Source organism: Eucalyptus grandis, chromosome 1 (genome assembly GCF_016545825.1).
Source record: "Eucalyptus grandis isolate ANBG69807.140 chromosome 1, ASM1654582v1, whole genome shotgun sequence".
NCBI lineage: Eukaryota > Viridiplantae > Streptophyta > Magnoliopsida > Myrtales > Myrtaceae > Eucalyptus > Eucalyptus grandis.
This window is the reverse complement of record NC_052612.1, coordinates 39,646,590-39,666,208: the sequence shown is the minus strand read 5'-3', so window position 1 is coordinate 39,666,208 and position 19,619 is coordinate 39,646,590. Positions and strand designations below refer to the sequence as shown.

General features: G+C 40.6%; 2 protein-coding genes across 2 annotated transcripts; one reads left to right on the top strand and one right to left on the bottom strand.

Moving 5' to 3' along the window:
• Nucleotides 1–328: 328 nt before the first annotated feature.
• LOC104441976 (WRKY transcription factor 71) lies at nucleotides 329–3,113 on the bottom strand. Its single transcript, XM_010055259.3, has 3 exons — nucleotides 2,483–3,113; nucleotides 1,843–1,983; nucleotides 329–961 (listed from the first exon to the last, which is right to left on the bottom strand). Exons 1-3 carry the CDS (start codon nucleotides 2,950–2,952, stop codon nucleotides 649–651), a joined length of 924 nt encoding a protein of 307 aa, XP_010053561.1. The 5' UTR covers nucleotides 2,953–3,113; the 3' UTR covers nucleotides 329–648.
• A 10,484-nt stretch (nucleotides 3,114–13,597) lies between these two features.
• Nucleotides 13,598–18,079, top strand: LOC104441957. Its single transcript, XM_010055248.3, has 5 exons — nucleotides 13,598–13,879; nucleotides 14,816–15,015; nucleotides 15,328–15,803; nucleotides 15,921–15,995; nucleotides 17,667–18,079. The coding sequence occupies exons 1-4, from the start codon at nucleotides 13,726–13,728 to the stop codon at nucleotides 15,955–15,957; spliced, it is 867 nt and encodes a 288-aa protein (XP_010053550.2). The 5' UTR covers nucleotides 13,598–13,725; the 3' UTR covers nucleotides 15,958–15,995; nucleotides 17,667–18,079.
• Nucleotides 18,080–19,619: the final 1,540 nt, after the last annotated feature.

Below are 19,619 nucleotides of genomic sequence, written 5' to 3'. Positions count from 1 at the left end.
AATAGCTCCATATGAAATGCGAGCTTCGATTGTCACCTTAAATTTTTCTATAAATTGCCTTAAACTATCCGTGTAATGCTAATCGCTAACATTTTTTCTGTTTATGCACAGCATTTTCTTATGTATATGTTTGTCTGTATCGTGTCAATAGTTATCTAGCCATTCGCGATTTTTCCACATGCTTTGGCCAGTCTATTATTAGTGGGGCCTCAGCATATCAAGGCGTAATTGAGTGAACAAAGATTTCGTACGAGTTGGAACATACAGATGAAATAATCATTGTTTATTCATATGACAGGATACCCGGAAAAGCTGTGCATTTCAAGGGTAAAGAGCAAGCAACAGATATATTCATAACAAACATAATTCAAGAACGAGAAAAGTCCGATTGGCTTCTTTCTCTCCTTTGTAAGAGATGACACGACGTTCCGCTTTTTTCTCTACCACATCAGAAGCTGGTTTTTCACCATGTCGAGTACAGCTCAAGAACATACAACAATGGACTCCTTTACATAGGAATAAGATAGGCACATTAGCATGTCCATAATGATGCAACACAATTACAAAAGCAACATGAGATTGGGAGTCCTCGAAGGTGCTCTCTCTGAGACTGGTGCACTCACGCCTCGCTACAAAAAACATAGATTCTCAAGGAAGTCGGAACTGGAGACCGGGGTCCAGGTTTTGGTAGAGTTTGGACATTGGGTCGTCTGGGCGATTGTTCTCCATTTGGAGTAACTGAGCCAATAGCTCTTGTTGAAAGTAAGGAGGCTCCATAAGACACGTTGATCGGAGATTCGGAGGCATTAACATCCCGGCAAAGTTGCTGGCCCGAAGAGTTGCTGGACTATGATGATTATGTTGGCCTTCGTATGTTGTGACTACGATCGAGGGGTCTTGGAACGATCTCTCGACTCGCTTCTTCACCATGCATCCTTGGCTAGTGCACCTGTAGTAACTTCTGCAATTGTTGAAGAATTCAAAGAGATTATTGCGGGTTCATGACGAATCATAGTGTTTATTGTAAAATCTCAGTCTAATCATTTCCCAACAAGTGATATAGTTTTAGGCTGTCTTGTGCTGATGTATCTAGCCATGCACCTTAGTTCTCACACAGTTTTTTTAGATTTAAAGCCAATGAACGAGTCAATACAAAAGAATACCAGCAAAAAGGCTCATGCCCTCTCCTATATCGCTGTTCGATGATCAATCCTTAAATTCCCTCTCACGTAGTTTATGGTTACTTCCAATCATAAGGCAATGGTTTTGATCACGGTAAAAGGTAGGTCATATCCCGTCATGATAGGAATAATCAATTCAAATACTCCTAAACGGCTTCAAAATGGCAATCAAGTATTGATCCAAAGAAGCACTAATTATTCAGATTACAGCTTTTACAAAGAACGTGAGAACGTAGAAACCATGTAAACAAGAAGTACCTTAAGATATAATCTAACTTGCTTCCCCTACTCTAGCAAGGCAGAAAATAAACGTACTTGAATGCAAAATTGTGATCATGAATTGCCGAAAAGATGCAGTAGACAACTAGATTTCAAAGATGATTTTTCACCAAGAGGCACGGAATTTGCAGACTTATTAAAGATTACTAACTTGCCAAACCATTATCACTTTTTGAAATTTAACTGTACTTCACAGAAACTAAGTACTAAAGGAACGATGGACTATGATCTGAAGGTAAAGAAGTTGTTTTTTCTTTTTCAAGAATGAAGTTGGAGATACGAGTGTTCATGAAGATCTGTGTATAAATGTTAATGTAGAAATGTAACTTTTAACATCTTTACATAATGAAAGAAAGCAAATGAATTGGACCGGAAATCATACCTTGGGAAAGCGCTATTTTTAACTGCTTTTTGTCCATATTTTCTCCACCTATATCCGTCTTCAAGATTATCAATCTCGCTCTTCGTCAAGAAAGCAAACCGAGGCTGCCTCGGGCGCTTCTCTTTCTTTTTTGATTTGTCCCTGCAGAGTTTATCATGCAAACTAAATGATCAGATCTACCCAGTGTTGCACTTTGCTGAGTTCTATTGACCAAGTTCTGCATATTTCTTGATGGAATTCTCCTCGTAGCTTTCGCTGTCATTAAACAGCAGCTTGAGCATCCAAACTAGGGTTTCTATAGCTTCCGTCAATCTCCACCTTGAGATCCGCAGAAATTGATGGAGATCCGTACATTGGACTTATTCTTTCATTTTTTTAATGAAATAGTCAATAAAGAGACAAAATCAAGATCAGCCTTCAACTTCGTTTCACTTGGATGTTGTGAACACGTATTACCGACCAAAACCACTCGAAAATACACATGAAAAAAAAAAAGTGAATAGATAATCTGACTCTGATGGAAATATTAGGCATTTCTTTCTTCAAAAAATTGCGCAAAATTTTCTCACACCCAGAATCAAATTGGGACTAGATCTGCTAAAGATAAGCAAGTATGAAATGGACCCGGCTCGAAACTTACCCATTTTTAGACTTCTCTTCTCGGCCATGATCTTCATGACATCCTGTTGATTGCTCATCTTGGATGATCTTGCCCTTGTCTTTGTCTTCCGATCCGACGGTCGCCATCTCTTCAGACGATGAAGACAGGGCCGATGAAGAATTTTTAGGGGTTGACTGGTTGTTATTCTTGCTCAAGATCGATGCACCCTTTGTCGAATCGTCAGTGCTAATTACTTCAGAGGATGAGCAACAAGACATGTCGAAGGCTCTTGAGAGAGTGTTGTAATCCATGGAACCATCTAAGAAGGCTCTGAAGGTAGAGTTCAAGGGCGCTGATGAATGATCTTGTGTAGCTTCTAGTAGGTGTTGTTGCTGAGGATGATTATTGTGGAAGAAGGGATAGTTACCATCATTCGAGGTACGGAAAGGTGAGAAGCTGCCGTTGAAAGGATCAAAAATATTATAAGGATTGCTCTTGCCTTCAGACATGGTGGAAAGACAGGAGCTGGAAATTATGAGTTGAATTAGAAGAAAGAGTAGAGAGAGAGAGAGAGAGAGAATGTGTGTGTTGAAGCTACAATGGTGTTGAAAGAAGTATCAGATGGGAGCTTTGGCTGAGGTTGCCTTTGTTCTAGTGAAAAGGATGGGGGGAGAGAGAGAGAGAGAGAGGTGGAGGGGCAAATAATTGGTCTAAAGCAAGTGATCGCTCGAATGGTATTAGAGAATTTAAATAGTGATGTGTCTAACTATCATTGAGTGTTTGAACACAACCTGCTTTTTAAATACACGACTATATTTTGTTATATTATTTTATAAATTATTTCTCTAGATAATTTTTTGTATTTATAGCATTATTTTAGCGGCTTGAGCAAAAGGCAAGCGGAGCATATTCCTAATGGGCTATATTTCTCGATCGCATACTTTCTTCAAAGCCTTCAATTGATAGGTTATAAATACCCACTACATGGAAACCTAACTAATACAAGAATGGATGACGTTCATATTTTTGTAATCCGTCAATCGGAACACTGTTTAGAGAAGTTTAGCGTCGTAACTTTAGCATTATTCCAGTGGTCTAAGCAGAGGACAACAAATACGTACATTTTGCAATTTAGCATAGCCCCGAATTAGTTCATGCGTCTGATTACCACGGAGAACTCTGCATATAGTGAACTATTGCCTCTGAAACGTGTATGCGTGTCTATCTTGTATCTTCCTATATGCCGATACAAACACATGTTGAAACTTCAAACACGTTTCTTTTTTCTTTTCTTTTTCTTCTCCCTTTCGCGTGCAGGGATGGGGGAGTATTCGAAGCGGAATACACAAAATTAGGGTTTCATGGCGATACGATACGACGGCAGAAAGATGATGTCGCACGTTACGGCCGGCGAGTGCGGGGCCGAATGGGATTCCAAGATTGCGGCTGGTGCGAGCGTCGATCGAGGTGGGCACCGCCATTTGACCGCACGTCACTCACGTGGCGTCCGTCCTTCACTCTCCCTCCTATTTCTCTCTCACGCCTCCTTCGCGCCCCACATCTCGCCCATGAATCATCGATCTGGGATCTGTGGAAGATGATGACGCCTTGTCCCATCAATCAACCCCGCGGGTATCGAGAGATTCTCGTGCAGCATTCTAGGTAAATGGAAGATCTCCGGTGGAAGCTCCACATAAATCCCCCTCTCCCATTCTCCCTCATTAACATATCTGATAGAATGCCATGATAAAATGCTTATTTTAAAAGTTTAAATTGATAAACGAAGAGAGAATCAAATATAAATAATAATAAAAACACATAAATTTCGTTGTAAGACACAATATGAAATATTTCAAACAACACAAAAATACAAAGCAAAACTTGTTTTGTGAGTATCCTCTCCGATGAAGGGTAGTTTGTATCTCTCCTCATCGCATAATGTGTGAACCCTAGAGACTGCGAAAAGGCAAGTATTGTTGTTAAATCAGCCTGACGATTTTTCAGTGGAATAATCATCGCTTGCAGGACTTGAGTGAGCTAAAGCACGAGTTTGTTGACATTCTCGTCAACTTAATCGACCATGTGATGACAGATAGTCAACGAATTGCATCCTCTTTTTCATGATCCAAGCAAACGATCGTAATTACTTCTTATTTTTTTTTTTGGGTATATATTATCTGAGACCATCTTGTGGAAAAAGGATCTTGAAGACATAATTTTCCCAAAGGATGCATTTGTCATGTTTTGCCGGCCAGCTAAACCCTAAGTAAAACTCAAACTCTCCATTTATATTGGGGACAGTATAATGATAGATTAGTTCGGCATTTTGAAGACCTCTTTGTAAAACAACTTTTGATGAAGTAATGGTAATTTTATTTTATTTTGCAAATTTTTGGTTGTAATTTTTCTTTTTTAATTAAAAAAAATCATATATTTCATCAACTCAGGAACTAATGAGCCAGATCTAGCATTAGTGGCCATTGGCCAAGATTGCACGACCTCGATGACCCCCGGCAAGCAAGCAAGGGTTGCACAGGTGGCCCTCACCAAAGCCGTACGACCCCAGCAATTGTCACCTACACGACCTCAAGCAACCATTGCATGGGTCACACAACCTCATCGACTGCTCACCAATCTCTCGCCAACCACCCTCGCAAAAAAATAAATAAATAGTATTAACGAGGGGAAAAATCAGAAAACTATAAAATTAGTGAGTGTAGTTTTGTAATATAAAAAAAAAAAAAAACAGATTATTTAATCATTATTTCAATGTTCCGAAAATACTAAATGCCCAAAGTAATTCATTGCCGATCCTGAGTTTTCAGCTTTCTCAATACTAACTTTCATTTTAAAACTCATTGGAAATGATTATCAAACATCCCAAACTTTCCCTAATGACCTACGGGGTCTTAAGGAGTTTTTAAAATGTCGAATCAAAGCACCTTATATGTTATGTATATGCATATGTGGGTAATATTTTCCAATCCCATGATTTGCTCTTTTCTAACAGTGTCTTTTTTTCGCCTTAATCAAACAGCTCAATCCTTCACCCACCTTGTTACCTGCCAAACATACCAAAGTTAAGGTACTTGGGACTCGAGTAATGTATTGTTCGACCTTGTTCCACAACGCTACTGCCCTCGGATTCCAGATTTCGCACACTTCCCACTCGCGCAAAATCAACTCAAGAATGACAGGACGGAAGCGCACGCAATCCTTTGGGCACGATTGATTGAGGATTTTGGTCCCATTCGCGAGTGGTGCAAAAAGGGTCATCGCAATTGGCAGAGTACAAAATTAAAAAACTCTTGAAAGACACGTGCACAAAAGTACAAACTGAGATCCATTGTGCTGTACGACGTTGCCATCAGGGGAAAGGATCGGTGCATTCTTTTTCTGAAAGAGATTGGGTTCAGTAATCCATTCACGTCTCTTATTGACCTTCTAACCTTGGAGGGGATGAATTTGTTAATGTCCATGGCGATGGCACGCTTTAATGGTATCAGATCCCTTATAACTTGGAAGGACAGTTCTCCTATTTTTTCAGATAAAAATGACATCATTTTTTACGGAAATATCATTTAATAGAAACTTAACATAAGGTAAATGTGTCATGTTATAAAAGTTTAAATTTTTTTTATCACAAAAAAGATTTAGGATAACTGTATCACAATAAATATAATTTGAAGTGTCTCGTGGTTTTTTCCCTTTCTTTTTGTAGCTAAATTGAAGAGGGAAAAGAGAAGTGTAGGTAAACCCTAGGGACAATGTATATAAGTATAGGTTTGATAGTGATGAATGAAATCCCACATTATTGTCTATACATTTGGTTTATAATGGCAAAGCAAGCTTTTGATCCTCTTGTCTTCCTCTTTTGACTTTGTTTGTTAGTTGGGACAAACAACTAAAGTTCACCTTTAGTTGGGGGATAATTGATGGAGTCTTCCAAAAGAAATTATTGGTAACAATTCTGACAAAAAATCATTACGATGGACGACTCTATTGGTTCTGCTGAAAAAAAGGACAGATTTTTTCTCCATTTCATCAGATTTTTAAAAGAGTTAGGTAAGTGTGAATAAATTGTTGGTAGCATATTAGCATCTGAATTTTGACGATCCGTTCAACCATTCATTAATTACACAGAAAATTAGGAATTGATTTTTAACCTCTAGCAAAAATAATTTCCATTAAATTGCACGACAAGCAGATACTAAGAGTATTTGCATTAATAGTGATAGAAACTTTTAAGGAAAAAAATTAAAAATGGAAAGAAAAAGAAAAAAATTAATTAAAGAAATTAATTGAAAAAACAAATGGGAAAAGCGAGACCGGGCCGGGGGCAGGTCAGCCCGGCCTCTTTCATTTCCTTTCCCTTTCTCTTGGCCTACGCCGGCCCAGCCTTCTTTCCTCTCCCTCACTTTCCCTCAGGCATTCTGCAAAAAAGAGCCAGAGTTGGTGGTCGGGGGGAGACCGGCAGCAATGGCTGGCGTGGCAGGAGGCCATGCGCGCCGGTGCTTATAGAAGCGAGAGAGGAGCGAGTGAGAGGGGTACTTCTCGGAAGGGTACATTCGGAGAGAGACCGAGAGTGAGAGATTTTCTCCCCCTTCGCCGGCGGTTCGTCTGAATCGTCTCGACCTTCTGCGGAAGCCAACTCACCCGTCGCCGTCCGTCGCAGCAAGCTCCCGAACCAGGTAGCACCCGGAAACTCTCCGCTTCTCCCTAGCTGTTGACACCTATTTTAAAATTTAATTTATTTTTTAGAAAATAATAATATAGCATTTGGTTGTAGAGGGAAATTTTAAAAAAATTGAATTCAAAATAATTCAACGGCCGGATTTTGGAGCCATTTCTTTGTTGAAGAGGTTGAGTGAATATCGCCGGATCTTCAACAATTTCAAGTTTTCTTCTATAAAAGAGAAGCCGAGGCTTCGGTTTGCGGGGGGCGTTTCTCTTGGCCTTTCGTCGAAAGAAAAGGAAATAGAAAAGTGGAAAAGAGAAAAAAAGGAAGAAAAGCTTCGGTTCTGGGAAAGGGAAAGTGTGCAGAGGGCAGAGAGGGAGGTGACGTGAGGGAGACTTGAGAGAGAGAGAGAGAGAGGGGATCAGCGGGACCCAGCAGCAGAAAAAAGGAAAAGAGCAGAACACTGCTCATCTTCTTCCTCTCGACCGCGACCATTGTGGCGCCTCAACCTTTCGATTAACAGCACCGGACACCGCCTGCTGCCCGGGCCACCAGCCACCTCCGAATCGCCGACCGCCGCTCCTCTGCCGACGGCGCCGCTTCCCGATCCGCTCAGACCCTCCGCCCAGATCTGCTCGAGCACCAGCGGCACCGCCCTCCACCCGCAGCCGCGAAGCCACCGAGCCGCACCGGTCACCTCACCAGCACCGCCTCACACCGGTGACCCGCGACCCCACTGCACGTCACTCGGACCTTAGTCTCAGCAGCTCGCCTCCGCAGCACCTCGCCTCCTGCTCGCTCGGTGGTCGAAGCCCGCCGTACCCGACGCCTGCGCCTTGCCTCCGGCGACCCGCGAGCCCGAACGCTTGCAGTGCTCGTGTCCAGCTCCGCTCGCCAATCTCCCTGTTCTCGCCGTGCTCGACGCCGCGGCACTTGACGACACCAGCTCCGATGTGCCTGCACCTCCACCACACCTGCACTAGCTGCCGCACTCGACGCCTTTGCCGCGATCGCGACCAACAGCAACGCTTTTGCCTCCTGCTGCACGAAGCCCATCGTCACCTGCAGCACCTCCGAGCACTAGTGTCATCGTCGTCCTCTCACCGGCGTCCCCCGCAACCAACGAACACACCGCACGACCTACTGCTGTCCTTGCTGCGCCATCACCATCTGCTGCCTTCTCTGTTTTGCTGCAGGTGTGGTTACTGCTGGACTTCGCCGGACCTCCGACGACCATCCCTGTTCCGAACGGCGACCCATCACCGAACCACCAGCTGCTCCTCGCCATTCCTCAGGTCAACCGTGAGTTAGACTAGGCGAGTTTTTATATTTGATTTCATGTTTTGTTTTTATTCTAACTTGATTTATTTTTATCATTAGGAAATTTGTCTTATTAAGTTATGATAATAAAAAATATTGACCGCGAGACGTCGGGTTAGATTTTTTATTATTTCGACTTTTTATGGCAAAATTCATGAATTATTTTACATCATTGATTCATATTAAAATAATATGTCATTGATTTACATTGATGGATTTTTATTTTGGCGTGTTATTATTATTTGCTCATCACATATCATGCATCACATTAGGTATTTAGGTCTATACACATTTCACATTTAAAGCAATGCATTTTATTTTTTAGATTCATATAAGATTAGGTTAATTTTTATTTAATAAAACAAAAAGATGAACAAAAAATGTTATGCGTGCCATATGAGTTATAGTTTTTTTTTTTTTTAATAAAAAAGGAAAATGCTAAAAGATGATCATTGTACCATTAAGTTGCTTTCTTTTTAATAAAAAGCATTATGTCATTAAAAAATTAAAAAAAGATCATTTCCTTGGTTAGTTAATAGGTTAATTCATAAGTAATCTCATATCATCATTATTTAGCATAGGTTGCATATATGCATTAAAAATGAATCATCATTAAAATAAAATCATAAAAGAGCATGCTTGTAGAAATACCATGTCATTCATCCCATATCATGTAGCACATGCATATTTAGGATTATAAAAATTAGATTGCATACATATAGTGATAAGTTTAAGTCATACCATATGAATTGCATCTCGCATGTCATTAAAATAAATTCATGCATATTAAGTTTAAATTAAGATTGCATATAATTAACATTTTTAAAAGAAAAAAGAAAAATTAGGTGTCATGTCATTTAGAAATCATGTTTAGGGCCTGCATTTTTATTAGCATTTTTTTAATATTATTTTATTGATTGTGCACCCGCATGACCGCCATTTGCATGTTAGTAGCTTAAGTTTAAATTAATCAACATTGCCTGCAAAATATTTTTAAAATAAAAGGTACCGAAAGGGCGTTAGACTAATCTAGCGTAACCATGTCCCCGGACCTACTGAATCTCTGGTTCGCAAAAAGTAAAGTATTCTTCCATACTTTACTTGGGTTTCTAACTAACCCTAATTGGTTAGTGGCGGCTCCAAATTGAATATAATTGCATGTTTAAATGAGTTAATTTTTATCAAGTCGCGATTGGTAGGACTTGGGAGGGTCCGTGCCAAGTTTTCGGACTTAGTAATCCATTAACCTAAACTTTTAGGATTGCCCCTTGAAAATTTAGGTCGCGACACTAGCTCATTAAGTTCGAGAAGGTGAGACCAAAGCGACGAGATTTTGAGCAAACCGTACAAGACCCAAACTGACTTGTTGCCAATAACGTTGGTTTGGAGCTTAACATGCTGGGGTTACGCCACGAACGACGTTAAATCCGAACCTGGAATTGGTATTCAGAATCGCACATCAACGGTTTGACAAAATGCTTGAATGAAGAACCGAACTCGAATCCTTAAAACTGAAGCTTTGATCTCCGCCATCTGCATGATTTGTTCTAATATTGTTGTCTCGACACTGACATCGGCGTTTTCTTTAATTTTTGGTGGCATATCTCGCATTGTTCGAGTCAGCCGTTGTGTGCACACCCCTTCGCCGGAGGAGCCCGCGGTTAGAGACCGCTATAGTCAGTCCTTTCTTTTTGTCTCGGCGTGCATATATGTGTTTTCTTTGTTGCTACGGTGTTTGTATTTTGATGTACGTTTCCGGTGAGCTTAATGTCGCCGGAATGAGTCCGGTGTTAGCTAGAGAAGTGACCGGCAAAGATGACTTGGTGATGGTTGGCGACGTTACGTTGTTGACGTCAGATCGATTAAATTGAGATAAAAGAACAAAAAAAGAAAAGAGAGAGAGAGAGAGATAGAGAGAAATTGAAAAAAGAGTGGCAAATTACTAAGTTTTAAGTAGGGGTGTGCATGGTCGGGCGGGCGGTTCCCGACCTAGAACCAAAGGGAACCGCCCGCAGGACCGGTTCGAAAAATCAGGCAAGGGATCCACCCGTTTGTGCATGGATCCACCAGGGAACCAGGACCGCCGGTCCGGTCCGGTCCCGGGTGGATCCATGGAACCGATTTTGACGCCAAAAATTCTAGTTTTCAACAAAAAACAATTTTGGTTTCCCGGACCGGTCCGGAAGTTTTGAGCTCTAAAATTCCAAGTTCCAATCTCCAAAAACTAAAACAATAATTAATAGACGAATAATAGACGAATTTCTTTTGCATTAGTCCTCCCTCTCAAGCTCATTATCCACCATGAAGCGTGCCTCCGCCTAACTTCCTCCCGATGTTGCTGTGGAACTCCAACCAAGCGGTGTTTTCGTTGAAGCAAAGCTCCTTTCCACGCGAGAGAGCCGGAGGGAGAAGCAAATCAACAGGTGGTACTACAATTGCAAGTCTTTCATTACTATACAAGGCCGTAGACAATTAAATCACCTGCACAAATGTGAAGGGGCGGACAGCAGTGGCAGAGGAGCAACAGCGGAGGCGTCGAGGCTCAGGGAGGAATCAAAGACGAAGGGATTGAGCGTCAGCGAGGGGGGCGGACAGCAGAGGCGGAGGAGCAGCGGTTGTGGCGAGTGGCGACCGACGCGAGGGGGCGAACAAAGTGGTGGAGGAGGAGCAAGGCGGCGGCGGCGTGGATGCTTGGTGAGGAATCGAAGACGAGGAGAAGAGATTGAGGAAGAAACAGAGATAATCAAAAGCGAGGAAGAAATCGGAAGAGAATCAAGAGATGAGACGTGAATTAGGGCTTCGTACCTTGTTGAGTGACGGAAAAGGGGCTCGCCGGCTCGGTCGAGAGTTCTTGAGGCGGAGGAGCGAGCGGTTGTGGCGAGTGGTGACCGGCGTGAGGGGGCGGGCAAAGTGGCGGAGGAGGAGCGGTGGCGGCGGCGTGATACTTGGGGTGGAATCGTGGAATCGAAGACGAAGAGAAGGAAAGGAACAGAGAGAATCGAAGGTGAAGAAGAAGAAACTCGAATTAGGGCTTCGCGAATTAGGGGCGGGGGCTTCGCGACTTTTTTTTTTTTTTTTTAATTATAAATAGTACCGGTCCGGTCCGGTGGGCGAGCGGGCGGATTCGCCCACGGGCCGGAACCGGACCGGTTCCCACCGATTCTCAACAATTGGACCCGAGAGGGACTGGTTCCTCAAGAATCGCCGGTTCGGCGGTTCCTGGTCGGTTCGAGCAGTTCCGGGTCCAATGCACACCCCTAGTTTTAAGTAGGCTTAATAGGCTTTGATCTTAAATTGGTTTAATGAGCTGGAATTGGTAAATTCGGGCTGGTTTTATCTTCAAACATGCTTGGGCTGAGCATTTGCAGGATGGGCTTAGTGTGCTTAATTTCAATGAAATGGGCTGGATGGGTTTTCTTTTGGAATTGGGTCAGCTTTAAACAAGCCCAATCATGTCCGCGGCCCAAGCCTGAGAGTCCAAGTTCAGCCGACGTTCTCAGGCCCATTTTCGGATTAAAAATTAGGAAATACTAGAAAATTTTAAATATATGTTTTTATTAAAAATATTTAAAAATTCAGAAAATTCAAAAAAAATTGGAAAAAGTTTAGAAATTAAATTCAAACTAGTTTTATTAGATTTTTAGTGTTGACTATAGTTTAGAACTAGTTTAGCTATTAAAAGAAAAAAAAAACTGAAAATTCTTCCATAAAAAATTGTGCCCAAATTTGAACAGGCTTTTAGGGCTTTACAATAAGGGTTGTTTTATGTTATTTTCTTTTCAGAGACAATGCTAGGATGTTGCTTGTGCATTTCAATTTGATTATACTTGATTGCACAATTTTAATAAATATTTATTATTATTTTTCATTTTTAGAATGGACATGATGAATCTTAAAATTTTCGAAAAGCTGTCCTGACACTTTGATTAACAAATTGTCAAGTTTAGATACCAAAAGGGCTCTAGTTAAATAGCTAGGTTAATCAAGTCTTCGATTATGAAATCTCTTGTTGCGCATGCATCAAGATGACACTTTCACGTCTTGATTAGGGTTTCTAGCCGACCTCCAATAATGTGACTAGTGATGACTCCTTTTGAACACATAGATTAGGAAAATTAATGTCGTGAGATACGGACTTGGGAAAGCCCATGTTTTATAAGTAAATACTTCTAAAAGAGTTACGTAAGTGTGAATAAACTGTTGGTAGCAATACAACATATATGAGAATTTGAGACATAGAAATTTGCCTTTGAAGCTTATAGTGGTAGCTATTCCTAGTCGCGAAAAGTATTTAATGATAGATTATTATCCATTTCTAATTTATATGTCTAAATTCCGTTTGTTTCGTAGAACATAGATGATTTGAAAAACATGTTTTTTTTTTTTTTTAAATGATCTCTTGTATCACCCATAAAAATGAATTAACAAAAAATACTTTCATCATTTACATAAACGTTTATATATAAATTAATGTTAGTAATGAAAACATTTTAACATCAAATATTTTGCCTCTAATAACATAAAATGGCGACAATCCTTTTGCCTATTTAACCTTCTTTTAAGAGAAAATGACTCTACCTCGAGTTTGCATCTTTTGTGGCAAATTATATTAGTTGTTATATCTTCTTTTAAAAGTGAACAAATCAGTTCTTTCCAATAATTTAAAGGACAGTAAATCAGCCTCCTATGGTGACCTTTCGAGGCGAAATAATCAGAATCACATAAGATTAGCAACCTTGTCTGTAGAAATTCAACATGTTATGGAACGTCCGATTCCAAAGTCACGCCTACGGTCGGTGTCGTTGGTGAGTCGTCGAGCCCCCTAGTCACACGTCGCCAAGATGTCAGTCAAATAAGATCCCCCGTTGTTTTCACAAAGCCCCATTTTGGCAAAGCACTTCCGAACTCCCGATCGAAGGCGAATGACAAGGGAACGCGCCTTAATAATTTTTATCCACATAAGCTAATCACCACAGTGGTAAATAATGAGGAGGAATTTCAGTTTCCGAACACCGCATGCGATGTATTTTACGGTTGAACTGCAGAGGGATTTTCATGGTCCAATATAGTTTATAAATGGCCCTGAGGAAAAGGCTTTTTCCATGTTGACTCTTGCCGAACGAAACAAGTCGATCTCTTTTTTGGGACAAATGACTAAAGTTCGCAAATTTTTTATCTTTTTGTTGTCGGGGGGATAATTGATGGAGCTCTCCTGAAGAGAATAGGAGCATTTCCCAAGCGAGAAAATCCCAATTTGGCGAGCCAGAACGAAGCAGAGAGGAAGATGATGCTGCGGTGCGGAAACGTGCCCCCGCTCGTCGCCTGTCGGCCTTCGTCGAGACCCGTGTGTTTCGCTTCCGCCCGCGCCACTGACACGGAGCAACTGCGCTCTCAGCTCGATCAGCTCCACGCGGAGGCAGAAACCACCCGGACCAAAGGTATCTCCCTCTTCTTATCTTTCTCTCTCTCACGCACCCACATGAGCAAAAGGTGTCTGTCATGTCCAATTTCGAATGTGGACGGACGGCTGGCTCTTAATTCGGCCACATTGATTGCCCTCGAGCACTTCTTTATTGGGTCGCGGCCCTTGTGGAGTATAGAGTTCGATTTATAGGAGAGTCGCCTCGATGTTGTGCGGTTCGCTGATAGCGATCATGTTTGCTGGAAAAGTTCCACTTTTTTTTTTTTTTTTTGGTGGTAGCTGATTGGGATAATTTTAGGTGAGTACACTTGCTATGCTGGGGGTGGGGGCAATAAGGCGAAGGAGTTTGCTTCTAGGCTGTTTCACATTCTTCCTCGAGGAAATTTCGTCGCCCATTATCCAAAATCGGGTTGTTTTTCCATTTCTTTTCTGATGTCGTCAGTTAAATGGGCAGTAAGAATTTGGTTTATGAGGGAAGCTTGATTGGACGGGGGAGATGGGTTATTGGGTTGCTGTTGTTCTTTTTGGCCTTGTCAGTAGTCAGTGGACCAGAAGAATACTTCGAGGAACGTTCTCAAATATCCTGCCAAAAGGGAAATGTAATGTTGCATTTTAAGACAAAACTACGACAAGGGTGTTTAGGCGCAATAGTAGGGCATTGATACATCTGTCGATCGTGTGTATTGCCTAGTAGATGTAATCCGTTTGTTTTGCCGTTGTAATTTTCAAGTTTTGGATCGGAGTACTTGATGAAGTAGTAGGACGTGCTCCTATAGCATTCACTTTCTTGTCTTTCTATTTCCTTTTCCCTGATGAAGAAGTAGGATGTTCTTCCTCCCCTTGTGAATGTAGCTATCCTGACATCAATATATAATCTCAGTTCATTTCTAAACTCATCCATGCAATGTTTTAGTACTTTGGAGGTCTTGAATGATTATGGTTTCTCATTCAGCAAATAATGCGAGATTGCGGCTATTGCGGTTATCCGAGGCTGCAGAGAAGTTTCGGCGACAGGCATCCATCAATGTCCAAACAGGGAAGGAAAATGATGCAAGGGAACTGCTGTTTCAGAAGAAGAAAATAATGCAGGCTCTGGAGAAGTCAAATAGCCGGATTCGGTTGCTGGACGAACTCTCGGCTAAGCTAAATGAGGTATGTTACTGTTATGCATACATAAGTCTGATCCTTATTTTTTGCTAAAGGAGTCACATTTTCTCTCGTGCTATGCTACTCTTTGCACTTACTTTCTTGGTCTATTGGCATGGCCACTTTAGTATTCTCTTTGTAGTTGATATAAGACTTCGACACTCTTATATGTCGGTTCTTCTGGTTCATGCCATTTTAAAGTCATTGTTCCTTCATGAATGCCATCCTTTTCCATTGATTGGTTGGTTGGTACATATTCTGGTCCTTAAACCAAATCCTGTATTGTGAATCGTGATCGCAAAACCGATTTTTTTCCAGGCAATATCTATTAAAGAGTCTCAGCTTATCGGAAATGTGGCTGCAGATCTTGAAGTTGGCAGTAATAATATGTCCAATCCAGTTCATATAGTGTCCCCAAAGCAGGACATTTTGGAAGTTGTACACAAGAAAGAAAGTTTTGATCCTGACATTTCAGAAAAGGGTGAAAGGATAGACTTGGATGCTTCTCTAAGGCCTGTAGGAAATCTAGCTTTTGACAATAATGCAGACCATATCGAGGAACCTATCAGTGCCAGCGCAAATATTGAGAATCACGTGGTCGATAGGTCGAATAGAATTTCTTCCTTCAATGATTTTCTGGAGGGGATTGATGAGCAACTAAAGAAGATTGAAGAAGAACTCATGACCATCTCAAGGGTCTCATCTATCATATTAGATATCAAGGAGAATCGAAAAAATATTAGGATGCAACAATTAATTGAACTTATTGAGAGCGTCAGGGACATCAGAGAGAGGTACTTTCTACTGTGCATGAATTTATATCAATTAATCTATTGTGTCTCGTCTTCTTACTGCTTGTAGGTTATTGGATCCCAGACAGTATTTTATGTCTCACTCTTTTCCGTCAACAGGATCTCAGGTATGATACAGAAGGTGGAGACTACATAGTTTGCAAAATATTGTGTTTGGTTATCTTCTAGCTGGTGGTAAGTGATTGTGTATTGGATATGTAAGCTTTGATTATCTAGTCATTGTTACCTGAAAAATTTAGATTGTCGGTGGGAAGTAGTGAAGTAAATTAAGAGAGGAATTATGAAGCACAAGCTATGTAACTGTTTTGAAAACACAGATGATGAAGCCCCAGTTGCGATTCTTGTTTTATGAAATTCATGCTGCATTATTTTGTAAGAAATTGAATAGAAAACAGAATTCTTTAACCCATGTTTTGCTGCCACTTTGCACCTCCTATCCAATAAACTTCTATGTTTCAAGCAATATAAAGTAGTAATCAGGATAAATCAAATGGTATTCAGGCAACTCTTCAAGCAAATGGCCAAGTTTACATAATTCTGTGTTGTAGAAGAAAAGGTGTTACTACTAATTATTTTCATTTAATCTAGCCATATATAAGTTCTTTGTAGCTTCTGCCAGTATGCCTTTGTAATTGCTCACGATGGATCATGAATTCATGTCTTTCTTCTTGTTTCCTTGCTTATTCTTGTACTTTCATCATTCTGAAAACAAAGATTGCGAAAGGTAGATGTCTAGTTAGATTATAGGGCAACTTTTAGGATCATTTATTAGAACCCTCTGTCTTGGTGCTTTGAGGAACATATGGCACGCCTATTCATGGAAATATGCCATTAGAACTGACAACTTCTATCTTGTTTTTTGCTCAATCTTTAAATTTGCAAGGTTTAACTCTGGGACTTTTAGCCTTGAAGAAATGTGAGTATGGAGATTGTTCATGAGTTTGGATATCATATCTTTCAAAATGCAGTTACTAATAAATGATAAATGGCTTGTTTTAGGTAAAGCTATCCAACTATGTGCATATCTTGGAATTCTGAGAGGGAAAGTGAATGGATCTAATGACAATTTGTGTTAGCAAATCATACTCAAATTAAAATTCTAATAAGACTGTAGTTAAAATGGTTGAGTGACAGAGAGATGACAGGACTTCATAATTACTATGTTTTCATGTAATTAGAGTGAAGATCTTGTCCTCACTTAGTCCAACAGCAAAATGGAGATCTTATTGCACTATATAAGGAAAAATTATGTCTCTAGACTGTACTTCTCTGTTGCATCTAGTGAGGTGCTTCATGAAACTGGGGTTTCCTCTATGTGACACATCCTGGACAGAGATAATTATGTATTATATAGCACTAACCTCTTCATAATCATTTGCAGTTCTGCTCTTTAAAAGTGACTAGAGAATTTATGAGCGGGTAACATGTCTTTGTACGCAAGACAGTTTCTCCTTCTACATATCTGTAAAAACCACATGTACAGCCTATACTTCAGAGAGCATCGCATGAGAATCAAAACAGCAGTGATATTCTAAAATAGATCTTGTGTGGTTCCTTGTGTGAAAGAATAGCTACCAGTAGACGTTGCTTCTGTGGTCTATTAATAGATCAGGTGCTATGTTGTCTAAACTGATTGCATATACAACTAATTAACAATGGATTGAATGTTCATCCTCCTCTATACTCTATATACGTTGATCTTGAATCTGGATGGGGAGCTGAGAGCTGATTCCATTGGAACAATCATTGAATAGCTGGCTTCAGTTCGAGGTCTCTGCTCATGTTTGTCTGAGAATGGGGGGAATGGCTTCAATTGTAATCCTTGTCCAACTTCATCTGGTGTAGCACTTGATGTATAAAGGTCACCCAACCTTCAGTTCCCTGCACTCTGGTTATAAAGAGCAAGGGATTGCTTTCGAGGAAAATTTGCCATGTCGATTGTTAATCAATGTGGGGTTCAGTCACTTTCCATGAGATCAGCAAGCATGATTTTGCTGCAGTTGCTGTTGTCTATAATGCCAAATTGGTTGCAGATCGGATCGGAACAATGTCCTTTTCAGCTATTTTATCCATCTCTTTAAGCTTGTACATGACGTACTCAGCTTTGCTGCAGGGATCATAGTCTAGATTAGAATTTCTTCCTTTCTTGGAGCTGTTTTATTTGGTGCTATAAAAACTCAGAAGAAAGTGAGGAATGTATTTCAACAGAGTGTATCGTATGAAAATAGTCCCAATTTCGAAGACAAGCTTCAAAATAAGCCTACTGTCCCTATGGTTTAGATATCCATTATGCAGTTATCATATATGAGGATGAAATATGTTCGGCAATTTCCTGTTAGTTCTACTTTCGCATTCTGTCTTCTTCATTTGTTTGGTGATCCCTTTGAACCCATGACGCTACTCTAGTCTCTCAAGATTTGATGTCAATTTCCTCCTGCAAGAGCAGGAGTTGGATCTAGACATCAGGAGTTCTCAACTTCGAGGGCAATGCTTAACATCATCTAAATGTGTCTCACTTCAAATATCTCGTGAATTCAATAAGGATTTATCGCGAGGAAGGAGTCGATGCCTTTAGAGTTACTCACTTGCAATAAAGGGTCTTGAATATGAACATACTACATATCTTTGAAGCGTGAACTGATAAACGCAGTATTCTGTCCATGTCCAACCAAGAATCAACTTTGTGCAAGCTCCACTGGAACTCATGTTTTAGGTCATAATGAGGACTATAAAAGACATGGTATCCACCTGAACTAGCAAAGTGAAAGAACAATCCAGCAAGCTGTTCAGATTAAAAATTTGCTGATGATGGTACATCCAAGCTAAACGGAGGCTTATGTTCCCATTTAGCTGTTGACATTCTCAAGGGAAAGACCTTGATTTTAAAACTTCCAAGTCCTTCCTATGCTGGAGGGTGGCACCATTCATTTTGCTTATTTATTGACTTCAAGATGATTGAGCAATCTATACTAACAAATGAAATACGTAGGATGAAGCCACTTACGCTACTTCAAAAGGGCATTAGCTTTTGAATAGTGTACGCTAGCATACAGTGGAGGGACAGACGGGAAGATATGTGCTCCAGGTCATCTTTGATATGTTAATACTGACAAAAAGACCAAATCACTTTCAGTCTCTCATATTATTTAATGATGTGCTAGTACTATATCAACTAGGAATGAGAAATCATGTGATCCGGCTACAATAGAATATTTTAGGCAATTCAATTCCAATGCCTCACTTGTTGATAAATGAATGCCAGATTTCAATAACGGCATCCAAGGGGGCAATTTTCTTCTTGAGAGTTCAAAGGCCACTGGTTTGATCGCGCCATTGATGTTGACTCTGTATCTTCAAATACTTTCTAATGCGATCTTAGAGGCGGCTCGATGTGTTGTCAGTTGTCTCCCCTCTGCTATGCTTTGCCGGCTTCAATTTGGTGTTCTAGAGAATGTTTCTGCCAATTATCTCGTACTATTTTCTGATTTACTTTACATCTGCACTGCAAGTAGCACTGGATTTCTTCAGGCTTTCATTACCCAAATTCCATTCTTTCTTCTTCTTTATTACCACAATGCGACCATTTTTTTTATGAGCATCGAGATTTTCTGTTTCGGTTATATAGCTTATTTCGTGGATGATTCGTTACATCTCGGAATTTCGTGGATGCCAAGAAAACTATGTCCGTAAGCGGATGGATGATGGATCTACCAGCGGTAGACAACGGTTGTGGGCAATGTGAGGGACGGGGATTCGTGAACAGATGGGAGAGGAGAAGAGGAAAACAGAAGGGGAGTG

Coding starts and splice junctions, on each gene's coding strand:
- LOC104441976 (XM_010055259.3), bottom strand. CDS start 2,952: ATGTCTGAAGGCAAGAGCAATCCTTATAATATTTTTGATCCTTTCAAC. Junction 1,984..2,482: donor GAAGAGAAGTCTAAAAATGG/GTAAGTTTCGAG, acceptor TAAACTCTGCAG/GGACAAATCAAAAAAGAAAG. Junction 962..1,842: donor AAAAATAGCGCTTTCCCAAG/GTATGATTTCCG, acceptor CAACAATTGCAG/AAGTTACTACAGGTGCACTA.
- LOC104441957 (XM_010055248.3), top strand. CDS start 13,726: ATGATGCTGCGGTGCGGAAACGTGCCCCCGCTCGTCGCCTGTCGGCCT. Junction 13,880..14,815: donor AGAAACCACCCGGACCAAAG/GTATCTCCCTCT, acceptor TTTCTCATTCAG/CAAATAATGCGAGATTGCGG. Junction 15,804..15,920: donor GTCAGGGACATCAGAGAGAG/GTACTTTCTACT, acceptor TTCCGTCAACAG/GATCTCAGGTATGATACAGA.